At 45.7% G+C, this 20,263-nt stretch overlaps 1 protein-coding gene across 2 annotated transcripts in view; it reads right to left on the bottom strand.

The window, feature by feature from the left end:
* KATNIP (katanin interacting protein) overlaps positions 1-20,263 on the bottom strand; it is a 221,421-nt gene that overhangs the window by 106,328 nt on the left and 94,830 nt on the right. For both annotated transcript variants that reach the window (XM_012464613.2, XM_012464614.3), the window contains exon 6: positions 17,447-17,578. In XM_012464613.2, coding sequence (XP_012320036.2) covers positions 17,447-17,578 — 132 coding nt within the window. The remainder of the gene's footprint in view (positions 1-17,446; positions 17,579-20,263) is intronic.

The following is a 20,263-nucleotide window of genomic DNA, read 5'->3' as shown; positions in this document are numbered from 1 at the left end:
ACTAAAAATACAAAAAATTAGCTGGGTGTGTAATCCCAGCTACTTGGGAGGCTGAGGCAGGAGAATTGCTTGAACCTGGGAGGCAGAGGTTGCAGTGAGTGGAGATCGATTGCGATTGCACCACTGTACTCCAACCTGAGTGCAACAGAGTGAGACCCTGTCAAAAAAAAAAAGAAAGAAAGAGAAGGAAGGAAGGAAGGAAGGAAGGAAATAACAGTAGTAATAATAAATGAAACATTTCCAGTGCTAAAGAAAGACACAAGTTTGCAGATGCCCTGGGCTTCAGCCTCCAGTTGAGCCTCTCTGCTGCCCCTTACTTAGCTGGAGAGGGGCTGTAGCCCTAAAAGCAGCCCCCCAAGGCAGCCTCAGTGTTCCCTCTCACTTATCTTGACGCTGGACTCACCTACACATGCACATGCACACACTGCTCCTTCTATGGAAGTTTTTACGGCCCAGAAATGTTTGCTGAAAAGGCCCACTTAGCATTTTCAATGGAACAAAGATTTTGAGACCAACATACTCACATGGATGAAAGGTACACTCTCTCAAAAAACATTTTGACTCTCTATAAAACAGATATTTGCAATATATAAAGCAAAACATAGAATAAAAGATATTTGCAATATATAAAGCAAAAACAAATGCAGGGGAAATTGACAAGTTCACAGAAATCAACCAGATCCAACAGACAAAAAGTAAGAAGAAAACTACAGCAGTGGTTTGCTAATGAGCATAAGAAGTTTCCAGGGAAGCTTATTAAAAACGCAGGCTCGGCCGGGTGCGGTGGCTCAAGCCTGTAATCCCAGCACTTTGGGAGGCCGAGGCGGGTGGATCACGAGGTCAAGAGATCGAGACCATCCTGGTCAACATGGTGAAACCCCGTCTCTACTAATACAAAAAATTAGCTGGGCATGGTGGCGCGTGCCTGTAATCCCAGCTACTCAGGAGGTTGAGGCAGGAGAATGCCAGGAAGCGGAGGTTGCAGTGAGCCGAGATCGCGCCATTGCACTCCAGCCTGGGTAACAAGAGAGAAACTCTGTCTCAAAAAAAAAAAAAAAAAAACGCAGGCTCTTAGCACTTTATGCCTCCTCCAGATCCAATTCTATATCTATGGGTGTGGTGTGAGAAGTCACTGCTTTAATAAGCAGCCCAGGTGATTCTAATATACTTTAAGAATCACCAAGTTAAGTATTACAATTAACCACGTGTGATTTAACAGATACATTGAGAACTTTGTACCAAAAAGAGAATGATTATTCTTTTGAAATATCAAAGAACATTCATAAAAATCATCTGGTAGGCCACAAACAAAAAACCTTAGAAACTTTCAAAACTCCAAAATTAAACCGTCTTTATTTTTAGGCCATTTTTCATCATAAAGTGGCCAAATCAGAAACTGACACAAAACAACAGCAAAAAACAAAACTAAGTAAACAAAAAACCATTTGCTTAAAATGTTTAGAAAAGCTCTCCTAAATAAATAAGAGAGGCTGGGCATGGTGGCTCGAGCCCGTAATCCCAGCACTTTGGGAGGGCGAGGTGGGAGGGGATTGCTTGAGGCCAGGAGCTCAAGACCAGTCTGGGCAACATAGCAAGTCCCTGTCTCTACGAAAAAATTAAAAGATTAGCCAGGCATGGTGGCGCGTGCCTGTAGTCCCAACTGCTTGTGAGGCTGAGGCAGAAGAATCACTTGACCCCAGAAGGTTGAGGCTGCAATGATCTGTGATCAGGCCTTGCACTTCAGTCTGGGTGACAGAGCAGGACCCTGTCTTAAATAAAGAAACAAATATATAGGAGAGAGAGAGAAAAAAAACCCTAAAGTAATAAGCCAATTAAAAATAAATGGCTGGGCATCATGGCTCACGCCTGTAATCCCAGCACTTTAGGAGGCCAAGGTGGGTGGATTACCTGAATCAGGAGTTCGAGACTAGCCTGGCCAAGATGGTGAAACCCCGTCTCTACTAAAAATACAAAAAAAAAAAAATTAGCCAGGTGTGGTGGCACATCCCTGTAATCCCAGCAACTTGGGAGGCTGAGGCACAAGAACCACTTGAACCCAGGAGGCGGAGGTTGCAGTGAGCCAAGTGAGACTCCGTTGCATTGCACTCCAGGCTGGGTGACAGAGTGAGACTTCGTTTCTAAACAAAATGAAAAACAAAAATAATAAGATCAAAAGAGACTTCGTTTCTAAACAAAAAAATAAATAAATAAATGACAGTGAAAGTATTATATAGTACTACATGGTAAACTTTGTGGAATAAATGGAAAGCAATATTCAGAGGAAAATTTATAGCCTGAATGTACAGCTTACTTAATTTATTAGAAAACAGTATGAAAATTAAATGGGCTAGGTGCAGTGGCTCACACCTGTAATCCTAGCACTCTGGGAGGCCAAGGAGGATTACTTGAGCCTAGGAGTTTGAGACCAGCCTGGGCAACATGGTAAGACCTCATCTCTACCCTAAAAAAAAAAAAGAGAGAGAGAGAAAGAAAAGAAAAAATAAATAAAACATTTAACTTAAGTCAGGTTAGAGTGGTGGAGATCAGGGAGAAGTAATGTGATAAATTAAACCAAAAACTTTAAGAGAGGAATTAAGATAAAAGCAGAAATAAGCTGAAATGAAAATAACAAATCAGTAAACGAATGAATGGATGACTAAATAAATAAAGTATACTTGCTCAATAAAAGTAATAGCTGAAGATGGTTTGGCTGGGTAGATATACAGCTTTTCATATTATACTCAATTTACTTCTGAATTGTTTGAATCTTTTTAAATGAGAATGCACCCACATACTAGGTGTTAGAAAAAATGATACAAAATAATGTAAAAATGGTTTCACATCATACCTCAGAAATTCTAAGTAGGCTATAAATGCAAGATATTAAAGCTATTTATTCTAATATTGATTCAGAAGTTATTCTTCATTTTCATTAAGACTGAAAAATAGGCTTCATTAAGTTCAATTCATCCGGTGCCTTCATTTGCAGGAACACCCTACCGAGGGACGGGATCACCACATCTCTTACTTCTGGACCTGCAATTCATGGGCATTTAGTGCTTGTTCAGCATCATTTCACATCATTCATGCTCATTGCCAAATTATTCCTGCTCTGCTGGCCCTGTGCTGTCTGACCCACCTGCCCAGGGCCCTTCCTAATGCCATAAACCAGTTGTCTTTTGGTCTGAGCTGTCCAGCTGGCATCCTGGGGGCTTTGATGTTTCCGGGTAACAGACGGGCTATGTCAAGAGCCATTGTCAAGGAGAAAGACTTCTTCCTCCTGTCTTACCAGGAACGGACAAAGTTTTCATTATCTACATCAGAAGCTGCAAGTTGGTAGTCTAAAGGCCACATCTGGCCAGCAGGTACCTTGTTTGGTCCACAGGAAATTGTGAATTAGGCTGGGCATGGTGGCTCATGCCTGTAATCCCAACGCTTTGCGAAGCCTACATGGGAGGACTGCTTGAGCTCAAGAGTTCAAGACCAGCCTGGGCAACATCGTGAGACCCCATTTCTACAATGGGGTCCCAGGCATAGTGGCTTGTGCCTGTAATCTCAGCTACCTAGGAGGCTGAGGCAGTAGGAGAGCTTGAGCTCAGGAGGTCGAGGCTGCAGTGAACTACAATTACGCCACTGTACTCCAGCCTGGGTGACAGGACAAGACCCTGCCTGAAAAACAAACAAACAAACAAACTGTAAATTAGTTGCCAACATAAAAAAAATTGGGAGAAATCAAACATAAAGAAACCCAGGCTGGGCGCAGTGGCTCATGTCTGTAATCCCAGCATGGGCAGATCACCTGAGGTCAGGAGTTCTAGACCAGCCTGGCCAACATGGTGAAACGTTGTCTCTACTACCAGACATTAGCTGGGTGTGGTGACGGGCGCCTGTAATTCCAGCTACTTAGGAGGCTGAGGCAGGAGAATCACTTGGACCTGGGAAGTGGAAGCTGTAGTGAGCCGAGACTGTGCCATTGTACTCCAGCCTGGGCAACAAGAGTGAAACTCTGTCTCGAAAAAAAAGAAGAAAGAGAGAGAGAGAGAGAGAAAGAAAGAGAGAAAGAAAAAGAAAGATGAGAGAAAAGGAGAGAGAGAAAAAAGAAGGAAGGAAAGAAGAAAGAAAGAAAGAAAAGAAAAGAAAAGAAAGAAAGAAAGAAAAAAAGAGAAAGAAAGAAAAGAAAGAAAGAAAGAGAAAGAAACCCAGATAGATATCTGGCTTCTCTTAAACCTGGAAAGCCTGGCACCACTAGGCCCATATTTCTACAGGATGACACTCCACAGTGATTGCCTGAGACCGTCCTCACCATTCCCTGCATGCCCCGAATGACCTACCTGCCTCGCTCATGTGATTTAAAATATTCTCTTACATTAAGAGCATGTGCCAGAAATCCTAATATTTCAAGATTCAAACTACATATCTCAAACTGACTCTTCTACCCCAAGCAACGCAAAAATTGTCAGACTAGGTGTCCTGATTCACAGTTTGGAAAACATTGTCACTGTAATCATAACTCAGTGACGTGATGACTGAAGTCCCTTGTGTGGGCTGGTCAGGGTGCCTAATCAACAGCTATACCACTCACTCCTCGATTCAATCATTCAATCCACTTGCTCAACCAAGATTTATTTGCAAACTGACTCTCTGCCAGGCACTTTGCTAGGGACCAGAGACACCACAGGTAATGTGATAGAGCACATGTCTGCTATCATGAAGCTTAGATCTGGGATGGGGGAAGGTGTTTGAGGCCCTAAATACCAAACTTGCGAAAGACCTGTAGCAATAGCTGAATGTGGTGGTATGTGCCTTTAGTCCCAGCTACTAGGGGGATGGCTTGAGGCCAGGAGTTTGAAGTTGTAATGCACTATGATCACGCCTGTGAATAGCCACTGCATTCTAGCCTGGGCAATAAAGCAAGACTCCATGTCTTAAAAAAAAAAAAAAAAAAAAAGCACTGATACGAGCCAGAGCTCCACAAACTATTACGTATCTTCTACTCCCATCCATGGATTTGTTGCTGTGTTTTGGTTTTGTTTTTTTGAGATGGAGTCTAGCTCTGTCACCCAGGCTGAAGTGCAGTGGTGCCATCTTAGCTCAGTGCAACCTCCACTTCCCAGGTTCAAGCAATTCTCCTGCCTCAGCCTCCTGAGTAGCTGGGATTACAGGCATGCACCACCACGCCCGACTAATTTTTGTGTTTTTAGTAGACACAGGGCTTCACCATGTAGGCCAGGCTGGTCTTGAACTCCTGGCCTCAAGTGATCTGCCTGCCTCAAAGTGCTAGGATTATAGGCGTGAGCCACTGCTGGCCAATCCATGGATTTTGTAATATGGGAACAGGATTTTCTTATAAACTCCAGCTAGGATTTACAATTTCAGAGCTGGTAGGCACAAGAGATATTTAATTCACTCCTTCTTGTTAAAGAAGGAAATTGAGGCTTCAGAGGAATGTGACTTAGCCAAGGCCCCACAGAGTTTATAGAAAAACCCAAGCTACCTTCCCAAGCTTGCGGAATCTGTCACTTGGTCTTTCTCCCTAAAACAAGACTCACAAACTCTGACACCCTCATGAGATGTAATGTAATACAAACTATCAAACAAACCACAGTGTTGCACAATAGAGAGTGGGGACCAGGCCAAACTGGGGGCGCACGCTCAGAAGAAAAGTTTTCTAAGTCAAAGTCAAACAGCAGCAATGCTAACCATGGCGTGCCACCAAGCTGGCCAACAGCACACATCTGTGAGCTGAAGCTGGCCCTTCTAGTCACGAATCTAAGCCCTCGATTTGGCCACACTCCCTCCCATTCCTCAGTGTATTTCTATCCTTATCCTGCATTTTAGCATATTTTTTCAAGTCATACCTAATCAGAAAGCCTCTCCTACATGCCTCTATTTTCTCTGCATTGTTTTTTCTCAAGTTTGAGCCACATTTTGAAATGTAACCAAAGTGAGAAAAACCAAATGGGATGGGTACATATTTATTTTCATAATGTAGTACTGTCTTGATATAAAAACAATACAAAATTAATTTTCTATTTATCTAAAATTCACTTTTTTTTTTTTTTGTATAGACAGGGTCTTGTTCTATCCCCCAGGCTGGAGTGTAGTGGTGAGATAATGGCTTAGTGCAGCCTCAAACTCCTGGGCTCATGCAATCCTCCCACCTCAGCCTCCCGAGCAGCTGGGACTAGAGAGGCACATTAGCATGCACGGCTAATTCTAATTTTTTATAGAGAAGAGGTCTCACTATATTGCCTAGGTTAGTCTGCAACTCCTGGCCTCAAGTGATCCTCCTGTCTTGGCCTCCCAAGCATCAGGATTACAGGCATGAGCCACTGAGCCCAGCCAAACGTACCCCTTTACATAGTAAAAAACCTAAATATTCTGTTATGTAAATATTTTGAAAATATATGAATACTTCCTTGTCTTCTTAAAAGAGTATGCTGAACAGAATTCAGTCTTTTCTCGATATTAATGGTTAATATTCTGGATACAAATTGATCTACAGGCCGGGTGTGGTGGCTCACACTTGTAATCCCAGCAGTTTGGGAGGCCACGGCAGGTGGATCAGCTGAGGGTAGGAGTTCGACACCAGTCTTGCCAACATGGTGAAACCCTGTCTCTGCTAAAAATACAAAAAGATAATTAGTTGGGTGTGCTGGCGCATTGCCTGTAATCCCAGCTACTCAGAAGGCTGAGGCATGAGAATCCCTTGAACCTGGGAAGCGGAGGTTGCAGTGAGCCGAGATCATGCCACTGCACTCCAGCCTGGACAACAGAGAGAGAGACTGAAAAAACAAACAAACAAACAAACAAACAAACAAACAATAACAAAAACCAATTGATGTATAGTATAGGAGATACTTTTAGAAGCTATTCTGCTTCCGTATCTTTCATGTTATTTTTTTAAGTGACATCATCTCCCCAGCAGGTTTCCAAAAGTGCAGAAAATGGTTTTAAAGAGAAGGGCAGACCCAGCCTTCCACCCCGTACCTTCCTGACCTTGACGACACTCTGTATTTTTGTTGCTGTTTCACTGGTTGGTCATCTTAACTTTGTACGATGTAGAGAGCTTTTAATTTTGATTTTTTTTAAATGTCCCTCTTTTACAATCCTCAAATCTAAGCCATAAAGTCCAAAGTATCTTAAAAGATGCTCTTTCCATTGGAGGTGAGCTCAGGCCTCTGGTTTGGAATCACTGGGAGTTCTTTTGTTAAAAATGCGCTACCTCCTATATACAAATTCTATTAACTGAAAACTTCAGACCTAAATATGCATCTTAAACAAATAGCCTAAGCGATTCTTGTACATAGCCAACTTTGAGAACTGCGGTTCTATCTTTTCCTTGCAACTACGGTTCTCAAACATTGCGACAAATTATAGTCACATAAGGACCTTAACAAAGGGAACAATGGCTGAATCCAAACTCAGCATCAGAACCTCTAAGTGGTAAGACTTGGGTATTGGTGTTTTTATTTACTTTTTACTCTTTATGTTGAGCTAGTTAAAAACTTCCCATGCCATTTGTAAGGAACGATAGAGAGGGAGAGCCCGTGTACCCTTCACCCAGCTTCACCAGTGGTAATACCCGCCTTAACTACACCATGACATCACAATTGGGAAACTGCATTGATACGATCCTACTGTACTGTTTTTCTTTTTACTTTTTTTTTTTTTAACTAGTTATCCTTTTTTACTTTTTTCTGTTTCTTCTTTTTTTTTGTTTTGTTTTTTGGCCCAGGCTGGAGTGAGGCGGCACCATCTTGGCTTACCGCAACCTCCACCTCCCGGGTTCAAGTGATTCTCCTGCCTCAGCCTCCCAAGTAGCTGGCATTACAGGTGCCCACCACCATGCCTGGCTAATTTTTGTATTTTTAGTAGCGACAGGGTTTTGCTGTGTTGGCCAGGCTGGTCTTGAACTCCTGACCTCGGTGATCCACCCACCTCAACCTCCCAAAGTGCTGGGATTATAGGCATGAGCCACTGCGTCCAGTCATTTTTCTCTATTTCTTCTTTTGGTGATGCTTAGTTCTACTGAAGCAGCTCCTCTCCTCTTTAATGTGCTAGCTTTTTCTATTTTGAAAACATGTAAAACCTACAGAAAACTTATCATGCTAGTATAATGAACACCCAAATATCCCTCACATATATTCACCAGTTGTTAACATTTTGCCACATTTCTCTCCTTCTCTCCCCTCCTACTTTCTCTTTCTCAATATGTACACACATATTCTTCATCCTGACCCATTTATGCACAGCCCTTCATGCCTGTACACTTTACCATGTGTCTCCAGAGAACAAGGACATTCTCTTACATGGCCACAATGTAATTACTAACTCGGATAATTTTTTTTTTTTGAGACGGACTTTCACTCTTGTTGCCCAGGCTGGAGTGCAATGGCACAATCTTGGCTCACCGCAACCTCTGCCTCCTGGGTTCAAGCGATTCTCCTGCCTCAGCCTCCAGAGTAGCTGGGATTACAGGCATGCATCACCATGCCCAGCTAATTTTTTTGTACTTTCAGTAGAGACAGGGTTTTTCCATGTTGGTCAGGCTGGTCTCGAACTCCCGACCTCCCTAAGTGCTGGGATTACATTACAGGTGTGAGCCACTGTGCTTGGCCAGATAACTTAACATCAATACCATATTATCTAATATAATAGAGTTCATTTCGAATTTTATTCATTTTCCAACTCTCCTTATATGTAGCAGTTCTTCTCCCTCACACCCCAAGATCTCATCACACTGCAGTACTGTATTATTTCTTTACTCTCCTTTAATCTGAAACAGCACCCTTTGTCTCTCACGCTACTGACTGGTTTTTTTTTTTTTTTTTTTGGAGACAGGGTCTTACTCTGTCGCCCAGGCTGGAGCGCAGTGGCATGATCATAGCTCACTGCAGCCTCCACCTCCCGGGCTCAAGTGATCCTCCCACCTCAGCCTCCCAAGTAGCTGGGACTACAGGCATGTGCCACCATACCCAGCTAATTTTTTGTAGAGATGGAGTGTCCCTATGTTGCCCAGGCTGGTCTGGAACTCCTGGCTTCAAGCATTCCTCCCACCTCGGCCTCCCAAAGTGCTGGGATGATAGGTATCAGCTACCGCACCCGGCTGCCACTGACAATTTTGAATACTCCAGGCCAGTTGTTCTGTAGACCATCCCCCTCAATTTGGGTTTGTCTGGCTGTTTCCTCATTGGATTTCGCTTTAGAAAAACATTTTTCATCCCCATTTTCAGTTACGGATTCACTGAGGAGATATTTGGCTAAGGAGAGGTTCTCTCTATCGTTGTTTAAAACATTATTAAGCGTAACTGATGGATGGTCACCTCTGAACACCTTGCTTCCAGGCAGAACATCAATAATATTCATAACAGACTGTGGCAGTCTGAAGAAAACCAGGTGAGTGCAATTCCCCGCCTGTGACTGTGAATTCTAAGGAACAAGGAGTCATGCATAACCTGGGCTTCCAGCAGGGGCTTCCCTGAGGCGGGGGCGAGCAACATTATTTCTTTATTCCTCAGTTTCCTCAAACCATAACATAAGTTCTAGGGAATGAAAATCCCTAGAACTTAACTCACAGGGTTAACATGGTGATGGATGTTACATGCTCACCATAGTGCCTGGTACTCAGTAAGTGCTCATTTAATGTGAGCTCTTATTATCATTTAAAAATAACAGCATTAAGTCAAATCTCTCGTGTAATGTTTTACATCTTCTGGCCAGGCACGGCAGCTCACGCCTGTAATCCTACACTTTGGGAGGTAGAGGCAGGAGGATCACTTGAGGCCTGGAGTTTGAGACCAGCCTGGGCAATAAAGCAAGACCTCGTATCTCAAAAAAAAAAAAAAATGTTTTTTTAAATTGGCCAGGCTTGATGGCTCATGCCTGTAATCCCAGTATTTTGGGAGGCAGAGGCGGGTGAATCACGAGGTTAGGAGTTTGAGACCAGCCTGGCCAACATAGTGAAACCTTGTCTCTACTAAAAATACAAAAAATTAGCTGGGCATGGTGGCCATGCCTGTAATCCCAGCTACTCGGGAGGCTGAGGCAGGAGAATCACTTGAACCCGGGAGGAAGAGGTTGAAGTGAGCAGAGATCGCACCACTGCACACCAGCCCGGGCGACAATGCAAGACTCTGTCACAAAAAAAAAAAAAAAAATTAAAAATTAGCTTGGCATGGTGGCATGTACCTGTAACCCAGCTACTTGGGAGGCTGAGGTGGGAGGATCGCTTGAGCCCAGGAGTTCAAAGCTGCAGTGAGCCATGATTGCACCACTGTATGGGAGACACAGCAATACTCTATCTCTTAAAAAAATATATATATATATATATATTTTTATATATATATATATATATTTATTTATATATATATATATATATATATATATATATATATATATATATGCATCCATTCTAGGGGTAGCCCAGAGGATTTTCCTTGCATGTTTATTTTGAGACAGGTTCTTTCTGTGTCGCCCAGGCAGGTGTGCAGTAGCATAATCACAGCTCACTGCAACCTTGAATTCCTGTACTCAAGTGATCCTCCGGTCTCAGCTTCTCAAGTAGCTGGGACTGCAGGTGCATCGCACCACACCCAGCAATTTTTTTAAAATTTAAGTTGCGACAAGCTCTTGCTATGTTGCCAGGCTGGTCTCTAACTCCTGGGCTCAAGGCATCCTCCTGCCTCAGTCTCCTAGAGTGCTGGGATTACAGGCATGAGCCACCACACCCACCCTGTGGTTTTCCTAGACACTCATGGAGTCCACCTTATGGCACAGCTGCTTGGCTGTGGAAAAGATCCCCAGCTCTTCAGGGTTAGGATGCTGAAAACTGATCTCACCATTACGTCCTGAATAGTTAAGAGAATCCTCTCTTTGTCTGCACTGCTTAAAGAGTGAGAATGTCCACATGCATTGAGAAAGGAGGAGTTAAAACCACAGGGCTTGGTGCTGGTGGGAGATTTGGTATCCTAGGGACAAGCACAGAGAACTGGGCATGGTAAAAGCAACTTCCTTTCCCCGAATACATGCTGGGGCCTGGCTCTTCTGTTGATCTCCCTGCCTCCCATCTCTCTCCTCACTAAATCACCCTTGCTCCTGAAGTGGATCTGATCGCTCTCATCCCTGCTGTATCAACACCATTGCTGGCACACAGCCAGTCAATGGACCAGGATCCAAACTCAGGTCGCCAAATCCCAAAACAGGGCTCTGAGCCACGGAGCTGGGTGGCAGTTGAGTAAGTACCAGTGTAGAGAGACGGCTATGGTACATTGTTGGGTTTTTTAAACAATGGGAGGCTGGGTACAGTGGCTCCCGCCTGTAATCCTAGCACTTTGGGAGGCTGAGGCGGGTGGATCACCTGAGGTCAGGAGTTCGAGACCAGCTTGGCCAACATGGCAAAATCCCATCTCTACTAAAAATACAAAAATTAGCCGGGCATGGTGCCATGTGCCTGTAGTCCCAGCTACATGGGAAGCTGAGGCAGGAGAATTGCTTGAACCCAGGATGTGGAGGTTGCAGTGAGCCGAGATCTCACCATTGCACTCCAACCTGGGTGACAGAGCAAGACTCTGTCTCATAAATAAATAAATAAATAAATGAAGGGGCTGAGCATGGTGGCTTAGCCCTGTAATACCTGGAACTTTGGGAGGCCACGGTGGAGGATTGCTTGAGTCTAAGAGTTCAAGACCAGCCAGGGCAATATAGTGGGATATGAGACCCCATCTCTACCAAAAAAACCCCAACAATTAGCTGGATGTGGTGGTGAGTGCCTGTTATCTCAGCTATTCAGGAGGCTGAGGCAGATTAATCGCTTTAGCCCAGGAAGCAGAGGCTGCAGTGAGCTGTGATTGTGCTACTGCATTCCAGCCTGGGCGACAGAGCGAGACTGTCTCAAAAGGAAAAAAAAAAAAAAGGTGGGATAATCAAATAGCATGAACAGTATAATCCTATTTATGTTAAAACAACCATTAAAAATGTTAAAAAGGCACCTACTCAGAGGTCATTTATGTGGTAACCCCAAGCATTGGAACTGCCTTAAGTTTCATCACTGTAACGAAGGAAGGAAGATGGAAGGGATTTGATGCGGAGCCGGGCTGGGGGCAGGGTTGAGGTGGGCTGGCCAAGGATGGTGCCCTTTAGTTGCTTATAAATGTCAATAATAACAATGACTTTAAGACACTGAACTGTTATTGTAGGAAAATACCCAACTCACCCCATGCCACCGTCCACCCAACGGAGAGAATGCTCAGAAGCCATTCCAGAAGGTGTCAGGGTGGCCCAGTCTTCCTGCCACCTATCATGCTCTCAGGAACTTCAGAGGTAACTAAACTTGGGAGATACCACTCACTGGGAATGAGACGGGTCTGGGATATTCTGGATCAATGATGGCTTCTTGGATCTAATGAAATATGCCATTTTTAGTCCAGATGGTCATCTACTCATCTACTCACAGTAATTATCTCTGGGGCAGTGGGATTATGAAGGACTTTTGTTTTCTTTATACCATTTGATTTTTCTCTTTTTTTAAGAGACAGGGTCTTGCTCTGTCACCCAGGCCGGAGTTCAGTGGCATAATCATGACTCACAGTAGTCTTGCCATTTGAATTTTTTTGTATCAATCATGTATTATCAGGAAAATAAGTATCACAATTTTTTTAAATGTACGCTTTGTTTCATTCCTGGTACATCAATGGAGACAATATCTTTTTTTTTTTTAAGTTGGAGTCTCGCTCTGTCACCCAGGCTAGAGTGCAGTGGCTTGATCTTGACTCACTGCAACTTCTGCCTCCTGGGTTCAAGCAATTCTCCTGCCTCAGCCTCCCAAGTAGCTGAGATTACAAGAGTGTGCCACCACGCCCGGCTAATTTTTGTATTTTTAGTAGAGATGAGGTTTCACTATGTTGGTCAAGCTGGTCTCGAACCCCTGACATCAAGCGATCCACCTGCTTCCCAAAGTGCTGCCATTACAGGCGTGAACCACTGCACCCAGCCAGAGACAATACCACTTAAATGGTGAACATATCATTCACTGCAGCGTACAACCATGTCCCCAGGAAAGCCAACCATGACTAAGACTTGGCACTTTGGTGGAACTCTCTGGAAAAAGGTGTCTTCTTTTCACCAGAGATGTAAAACAGCTCAAACCCCATGATGGCTTCCCCTTAAACTTAAGAGAATCCCATATCTTTACTACTGCCCTCAAGCCCTCTGCAATCTGACCTGTGTCTGCTTCTCTGATCTCACCTCTACTTAAGTATCACCTCATCAAAAGGAAGCCCCTGCATCCTCCATATACAATAGCATCTTTCCCTAACCATCTTTCTCTATCCCCTTCCTGTTTTATTTTTCGTATCAGCCCTGTCATCTCCTGACACATGATATACTTATCTTCTGCCTTATCCTCAGTGTCTGGAATGGCACCTGGGATGGTGGCACACTGGAGCACACACATCTAAGTAAAGGGACAGCTGTTCCTCAGCTCTAGTCACTGTTGGTGTATAAGAACGTGGACCCTATGCCTGGGCAAGGTGGCTCACACCTGTAATCCCAGCACTTTGGGAGGGCGAGGCGGGAAAATCACCTGAGGTCAGGAGTTCGAGACCAGCCTGGCTAACATGGCAAAACCCCATCTCTACTAAAAATACAAAAATTAGCTGGGTGTGGTGGTGCACGCCCTTAGTTCCAGCTACTCAGGAAGCTGAGGCAGGAGAATCAGTTGAACCTGGGAGGTGGCAGAGGTTACAGTGAGCTGAGATCGCATCACTGCACTCAAGCAAGAGTGAAAGAGTGAGACTCGCTCAAAAAAAAAAAATATGTGGACCCCCAAACCTACCAATTTTTCCAAGAAGCCCCAAATTCAGATTTTTACATAGACTCTCATCCTGATTCTTAAATGTCAGCTAGTGGGTTGGGCGTGGTGGCTCACACCTGTAATCCTAGCACTTGGAGAGGCTGAGGTGGACGGATCACAAGGTCAGGAGATCAAGATCATCCTGGCTAACATGGTGAAACCCCATCTCTACTAAAAACATAAAAATTAGCCGGGCATGGTGGTGGGCACCTGTAGTCCCAGCTACTCAGGAGGCTGAGACAGGAGGATCACTTGGACCTGGAGGGTGAAGGTTGCAGTGAGCCAAGATCACGCCACTGCACTCCAGCCTGGGTAACACAGCGAGATTCTGTCTCTAAATGAATGAATGAATGAATATGTCAGTTAGTAATTCACATCTTTTAAAAGCAATGTACAAGTCAACGGGGTGGAGGCCAACAGAACATGTCTGCAGCAAGCCGGTCTGTGAACTCAGAGAAGCCACAAAATTGAAGTTCACGGAGGATGTGATTGAAGATGAGAGTCTGGTGTGCTTCAACATTGAAGGTCAGATGAAAAGTACATATGCGGACATGCATTTCCTTTTGCTCCATTTCAGGCTGTGCTGGCAAACAGTGTGAGGTGGCTGAGTACATTTAGCCACGTGCCTTTTTCTTTTCTTTCCCCGTTCAGATTGCATCTCTTAAGGCTTCTGCCTTTGCCGAAAACTGGCATTGTCATTTTACTCTTTCACTTTGCAGGAAAGTAACTCCAAGGGGAAACTGACTGTGAAGCCTTATGGAGTGCCCCCTCAAGATGCGGGGAAAAAAGGAAAGAGAGAAATATAATCAAGCACTCAGAGTGGAGAAAATTAAGTGCTGGCGGAGCAGCAGCCATGCCTATGCGGAGCACGTGCACAAAAGAATGCTGATGGGACTTAGTGCTGCTGCCTCGTGTTGCAAGGAGCTTGGAGGTCGCAAAGGAAGGGCTGTATGTTAATTTCACGAGAGGTGCCCAATGCTTGATCAAAGGCAAACTACCATGGCCTCTTGCTTGAAGGGCACGCACACATCTGGGGCTGGGACTGTAATAGACTGCGAGTGGCTAAAAACCAGCCTCTCAATTAAGAGAAATGGATGGCTGTTTTGCACAGACTGATCCTGAGCAGGGGGCTGTTTGGTGCAAAAGCAAATTGTCTGTGTGTTGTTTGGGAGCTGAGTTTAAAAGGTAATAAAGTCCACAATTTTGCCTACTGTTTAACTCCACTTTAACGGACTGGGCAGAGAAACAGTCATTGGGTCATTCCATAGCAAAGGACATTTATGTTCTGTTTTAGGGAAACAAAAATTTCCAACATATTCTCCAGGTTTTTTGCAACCAGGATGTGAAACAAAGTGATCCTTGATCTTCACTTGTCTTTCCTTTATCAGCAAATAAGGAAGGACAAGCATGCGACCAAAATCAGAGGGACATTTCCCGGACAGCATTCCCATCTCCTGTCAGAGTCCTTCTCATTTCACAAAAGCGACAGGCAGAAGCACGACTCTGCCTTTGCGGTGACACCACTGAATCTGCAGCCGGGGCCCGCAGGTAAACAAATGCTGCCCTGGCAAACGGGGCAGGGTCTGGCTTGGCAACTTGCCTTTGACCTACCACTTCTTGGTAATTTTGCTTCTACATAACTATGGAGATGATCTACTCATTCTACTTATAAAAATAAGGCCCTTGGAGTAAACCCCAACCAACCACTCCTACCTCCGTCCTGGCCCAGGCCTGTTCTGCCCCAGTGCACCTAATCTTCCTTCGTTCTATATCCACCTTGTTCACACTGTGCCTGCATCCTGCTCCTTAAACAAGCCTGGCCTCATGCCACTGCGCTTCCTGCTTCCTTTGTCTGGAATGCCTTTCTCATTGCTCCTTGTGAAGACACCTTTTTTTTTTTAGACACAGTGCCGCTCTGTCACCCAGGCTGGAGTGCAATGGTGTAATCTCGGCTCACTGCAACCTCTGCCTCCCGGGTTCAAGCAATTCTCCTGCTTCAGCCTCCTGAGTAGCTGGGATTTTTTTGAATTATAAGTAGAGATGGGGTTTTGGCATGTTGGCCAGGCTGGTCTTGAACTCCTGACCTCAGGTGATCCGTCCACCTCGGCCTCCCAAACTGCTGAGATTATAGGCATGAGCCACAGTGCCTGGCCCCAAGCCGCTCTCAATCCATCAGGTTTCAACTGAAATGTCATGCTGGAAAGAGACCTTCCTTCACTCTATCCTGGCTAACACTGCCTTCTCTCTCACACCATCTTACTGTCCCATCTTTCTCCTCTGCTAACTTCAAAGAACTTATCGATGTCTAAAATGAACTCATTGTTTATTTCTTGCTTTTTTCTTCATTGTCTGTCTCCCCTTTAGAACATAAGTTGCTTAAGAACAGGCACCTTTCTGGGTGTGGCCCATGCCTGTAATCCCAGCTACTCAGGAAGCTGGGGGGTGAGAGGATGGCTTGAGCCCAGGAGTTCAAGGCCGTACGTAGTGAGCTATGATTGTGACAATGCACTCCAGCCTAGGTGTCTTTAAAAATAATAATTAAAAAATGGCCAGGTGCACTGGCTCATGTGTATAATCCCAGCCCTTTGGGGTTGGATCACGAGGTCAGGAGTTCAAGACCAGCCTGGCCAATATGATGAAACATTGTCTCTACTAAAAATACAAAAACTAGCAGGGCTTGGTGGTGCGCATCTATAGTCCCAGCTCCTTGGGAGGCTGTGGCAGGAGAATCGCTTGAACCCAGGAGGTGAAGCTTGCAGTGAGCTGAGATTGCGCCACTGCGCTCCAGCATGGGCAATAAAGGGAGACTCCATCTCAGAATAATAATAATAATAATAAAATTAAAAAGTATAAGTACCTCTTCAATTGTGTTCATTTCTGAATCTCTAGTGTTTGGGACAGAGCCTGATGCTCAGTGAGAGATGTTTAACAAATATTTTTGGAAGGAAGGACTGGGATATACTTTTACAGTCCAAAGGATTTCAGGAATGAAACAGAAATCTGAGGAAGGGGAGTAAAATGTCCTGTTGTCAACCTTGTAAGCTGCTAAACTGACATGGACTCCAAGCTAAAGCTGCACAGGCCTCTAGGTTTTTAAATGCATGGCTCCTGCTGCCCTGGGGGTGGTATTCAAAACATGTACCAGTGCATGTCAAGACGTGTGGATGGGCTGAGTATCAGCTCTTCCTCCCTGCCCTCACCAACTTGCCCCTCAAACCCCTACCCAGCTTTTAGGACCCAGGACAAATGTCACTCCCTCTGGGAAACCTTCTGGGATCCTCTCCCTCCTCTGTCCTCGCCATGCTCTGCCCCAACCTCTCTGCATTCTCTCGCTGTACAGGGACTGTGGGCTGGTGACCCTTAGAGGTCAGACCCTGGCCTCACTGACCCCTGGACACTGGGTGTGTCTGAATGCTGACCTCCCAGCCCAAGGTCTGCGCAGCAAAGTGTGTGAAATGAACGCAACAGTGAAGGCACACAGCGGCGAGTGAAGGACAGAATAAATAACCATCAGAAAGTGCCCCAGGGGCCACTGCAGCACTGAGCCTCACCGTCCTTCAGGTGCCCCGAGCTCAAGGCCAAGGCCATCCCTACCTGCGGACGATCCTCAGAAGTGTTGTGTGCCTGGACAGTCACATCCCCACACAGCTCAAAGTCTTCAGAATAGTCCACAGGAGGTTCGATGTGGAGCCGCGGGCCAGCTTCTGTTCTGATCTGCACAGATTTCTGTACAAAAAATTCAGAGCATTTCAGATAGGGTGGAATGAGGTCTTTATTCCTCTGCAGGGCAGGGACTGGCGCTGGAGAGGTGCGGCCGGGATCTACAGGCTTAGATACCATGGGTGGTGTGCCTGCATGCAACAGCAGTGGAGTCATGATAAGCAGGAGCCACAAGTCTCCATCTCGTCCAGGTCAGCAATGGATGGACCACACCACCTCGCTCAAGAGTCTACTGCTTCCTGCTGTCAAAATATGTGCAGGAAAATTTTTTAAAGTAACTTTTTGGTTAGAAATTATTTTTCTATTTTTTTTTTTTTGAGACAGGGTCTCACTCTGTTGCCCAGGCTGGAATGCAATGGTACGATCTCGGCTCCCTGCAACCTCTGCCTCCTGGATTCAAGCTATTCTCCTGCCTCGACCTCCTAAGTAGCTAGGACTATACGCACCCACCACCACGTGGTGAGTTTTTTTGTCTTTAGTAGAGATGGGGTTTCGCTACGTTGGCCAGGCTTGGTCTTGAACTCCTGGACTCAAGTGATCTGCCCAAATCGGCCTCCCAAAGTGCTGAGATTACAGGCGTGAGCCACTACGCCCGGCTGGTTGGAAATTCTTTATTAATAGGCTGTTAGTAGGTGCTAAACTTCTCAAAAAGGCATTTGTGGTCAAGGCATGGTGGCTCACGTCTGTAATCTCAGCATTTCAGAAGGCCAAGACAGGAGGACCACTTGAGGCCAGGAGTTGGAGTCCAGCCTAGGCAACAAGGTAAGACCCCCAGCTCTACAAAAAAATTTAAAAATTAGCCAGGTGTGGTGGTTGTGTGCCTGTTGTCCCAGCTACTCGGAGAGGCTGAGGTGGGAGAATCGCTTGAGCCCAGGACTTCGAGACTGCAGCAAGCCAAGATCTCACTACTGCACTCCAGCCTGGGCAACAATGTCAGACCCCGTCTTTAAATAAAAGAAAGGTGGGGAGCTTCGTTATCAGACTTGTTTGGGAAACCCTGGCTTATTCACACATACTGTGGATATCCTAGAATGAAACAGAATGGAACATTTCTCAAACTTTCTGGACTGCGGACACTCTGGACTGGGGCGTGTCTTTCTTCTAGCATTCCTCAGATCATTCTTTGGGAAGGAAACTCATTGGCCTGGTGTGGCATATTGCAGACTGCCCCCCAGTGTCCACTTTCCCCTTCTTGTATTGCCTGGAGTTTCCAGATGTGCACATGGAGACCCAGCCTCCCCTGAAGCTAAAAGGAACCACGTGAACACGTTCTGACTCATGAGCCGTGGGTGGGAGGGAGGGATGTGCATTCTGTCTTCCAGGTGTCTACTCAAAGGGCTGGGGGCCAGCCTCCCCAGGCCCTGCAGCTTCTCCTGCCAGCTGGAATGGGGAAGTGGGAGTGAGCTGACTGGTGCTGGGGGGAGGAAAACAACAACTGGAGGATGTCAGAGTAACAGGGGTTCCTCGGTGACCTCGTGGAACAAGGGAGACTGCTCCTATCTAAGCAGTGTTGTGTCAGAGACAACAGCTTTCGTGCTGATCAAGCCACTATTATTTGTGTCTCCCTGCTGGAGCAGCCAAACCTGTACCTTAACTGATACACGTGACGCACAAGGTTCCCTGCAACGTGGCCACAGTCCACCTTCCAACTCTGATTGCTGCACAGATAACCACACACCTGATAATCAGGCTAAGCGAAAGGGCTTCTGGGGCTGCGAGCATCCAGGCTGGGTCCTTCGGGAAACACCTCCCTTGTTTTCCTCTGGGACCCATTTTCCTCCCAGCTCTCAGTCCACATGTGGCCCCATGGTGGGGATTTCAGACAGGCCTAGCCAATCCACCCATCCTGCCCTCACAACACACTATGACCAGCCAGTTCAGGGATGGAAGCTAAGGCGGCCAATGAGAATAGCCCTGGATTCCTGTTAGAGCCGTGAGAAAAAGAGGCTCTCTTCTTGCGGGATGCAAAGCGACAGGGAAGTCTGCCAAGAGCTGCTGGGGACCATCCTGTCGCTAACAGAGAGAGCAAAGAGAGCTAAGAGGCTGAACCAGAGTCCTGATGGGTTTTAGAACCCCTGGATCCAGCCATGCCTGAAGCAAGCCCCACTGAAACATTCTCTTCTTTGCATAAACCAACATAAAGAGGATTAAAGTTATTTGTGACAGTCTTGGTCCTCTCCTGTACGCTAAATTCTCCCACCATTGTGCCTTTGCTCATGCTGTTCTCCCAATCTGAATGCCATTCTCCCAAATCTTCTCCATGCATCCAAAGCCTACCTAGCTTTGGAGACAATGCTCTCTGCCTACCCAATACGTGTTCTCTGCCTGACTCTATTGAGGTGGCCATGTGCCCCACTAAGATGGTCACATTGCTGGGGGCCCTTGCAGCCAGGGTTGGCCAGGAGATCCAGGTGTGGCAATGCCAGTGGTTAGAAATCTATAAGGTGGAGCTTAAGAGAAAACTCTGTTTTCTGGGTAATCAGGCGAGACTCAGTGCGGACAGGACTTCTGCCTTTACCCACCTACCCTTCTTCCTGACTGGAATGTGGATGGGATGTTTGGGAACACAGCAGCCATCTAGTGAGAATGAGGAAGAAAGCCACACACCAAAGATGGCCCCGTGAAACAGAGGAACTGGGTTCCTGGTGGCATCATCCACCCATGCCACAAGCCTGCCTCCAAATTCCTTAT

Source organism: Aotus nancymaae, unplaced genomic scaffold (assembly GCF_030222135.1).
Source record: "Aotus nancymaae isolate 86718 unplaced genomic scaffold, 86718_ANA_hifiasm-v0.15.2.pri h1tg000049l, whole genome shotgun sequence".
NCBI classification, from domain to species: domain Eukaryota; kingdom Metazoa; phylum Chordata; class Mammalia; order Primates; family Aotidae; genus Aotus; species Aotus nancymaae.
The sequence above is the reverse complement of the archived record's forward strand: the minus strand, read 5'-3'. Positions and strand labels throughout refer to the sequence as shown.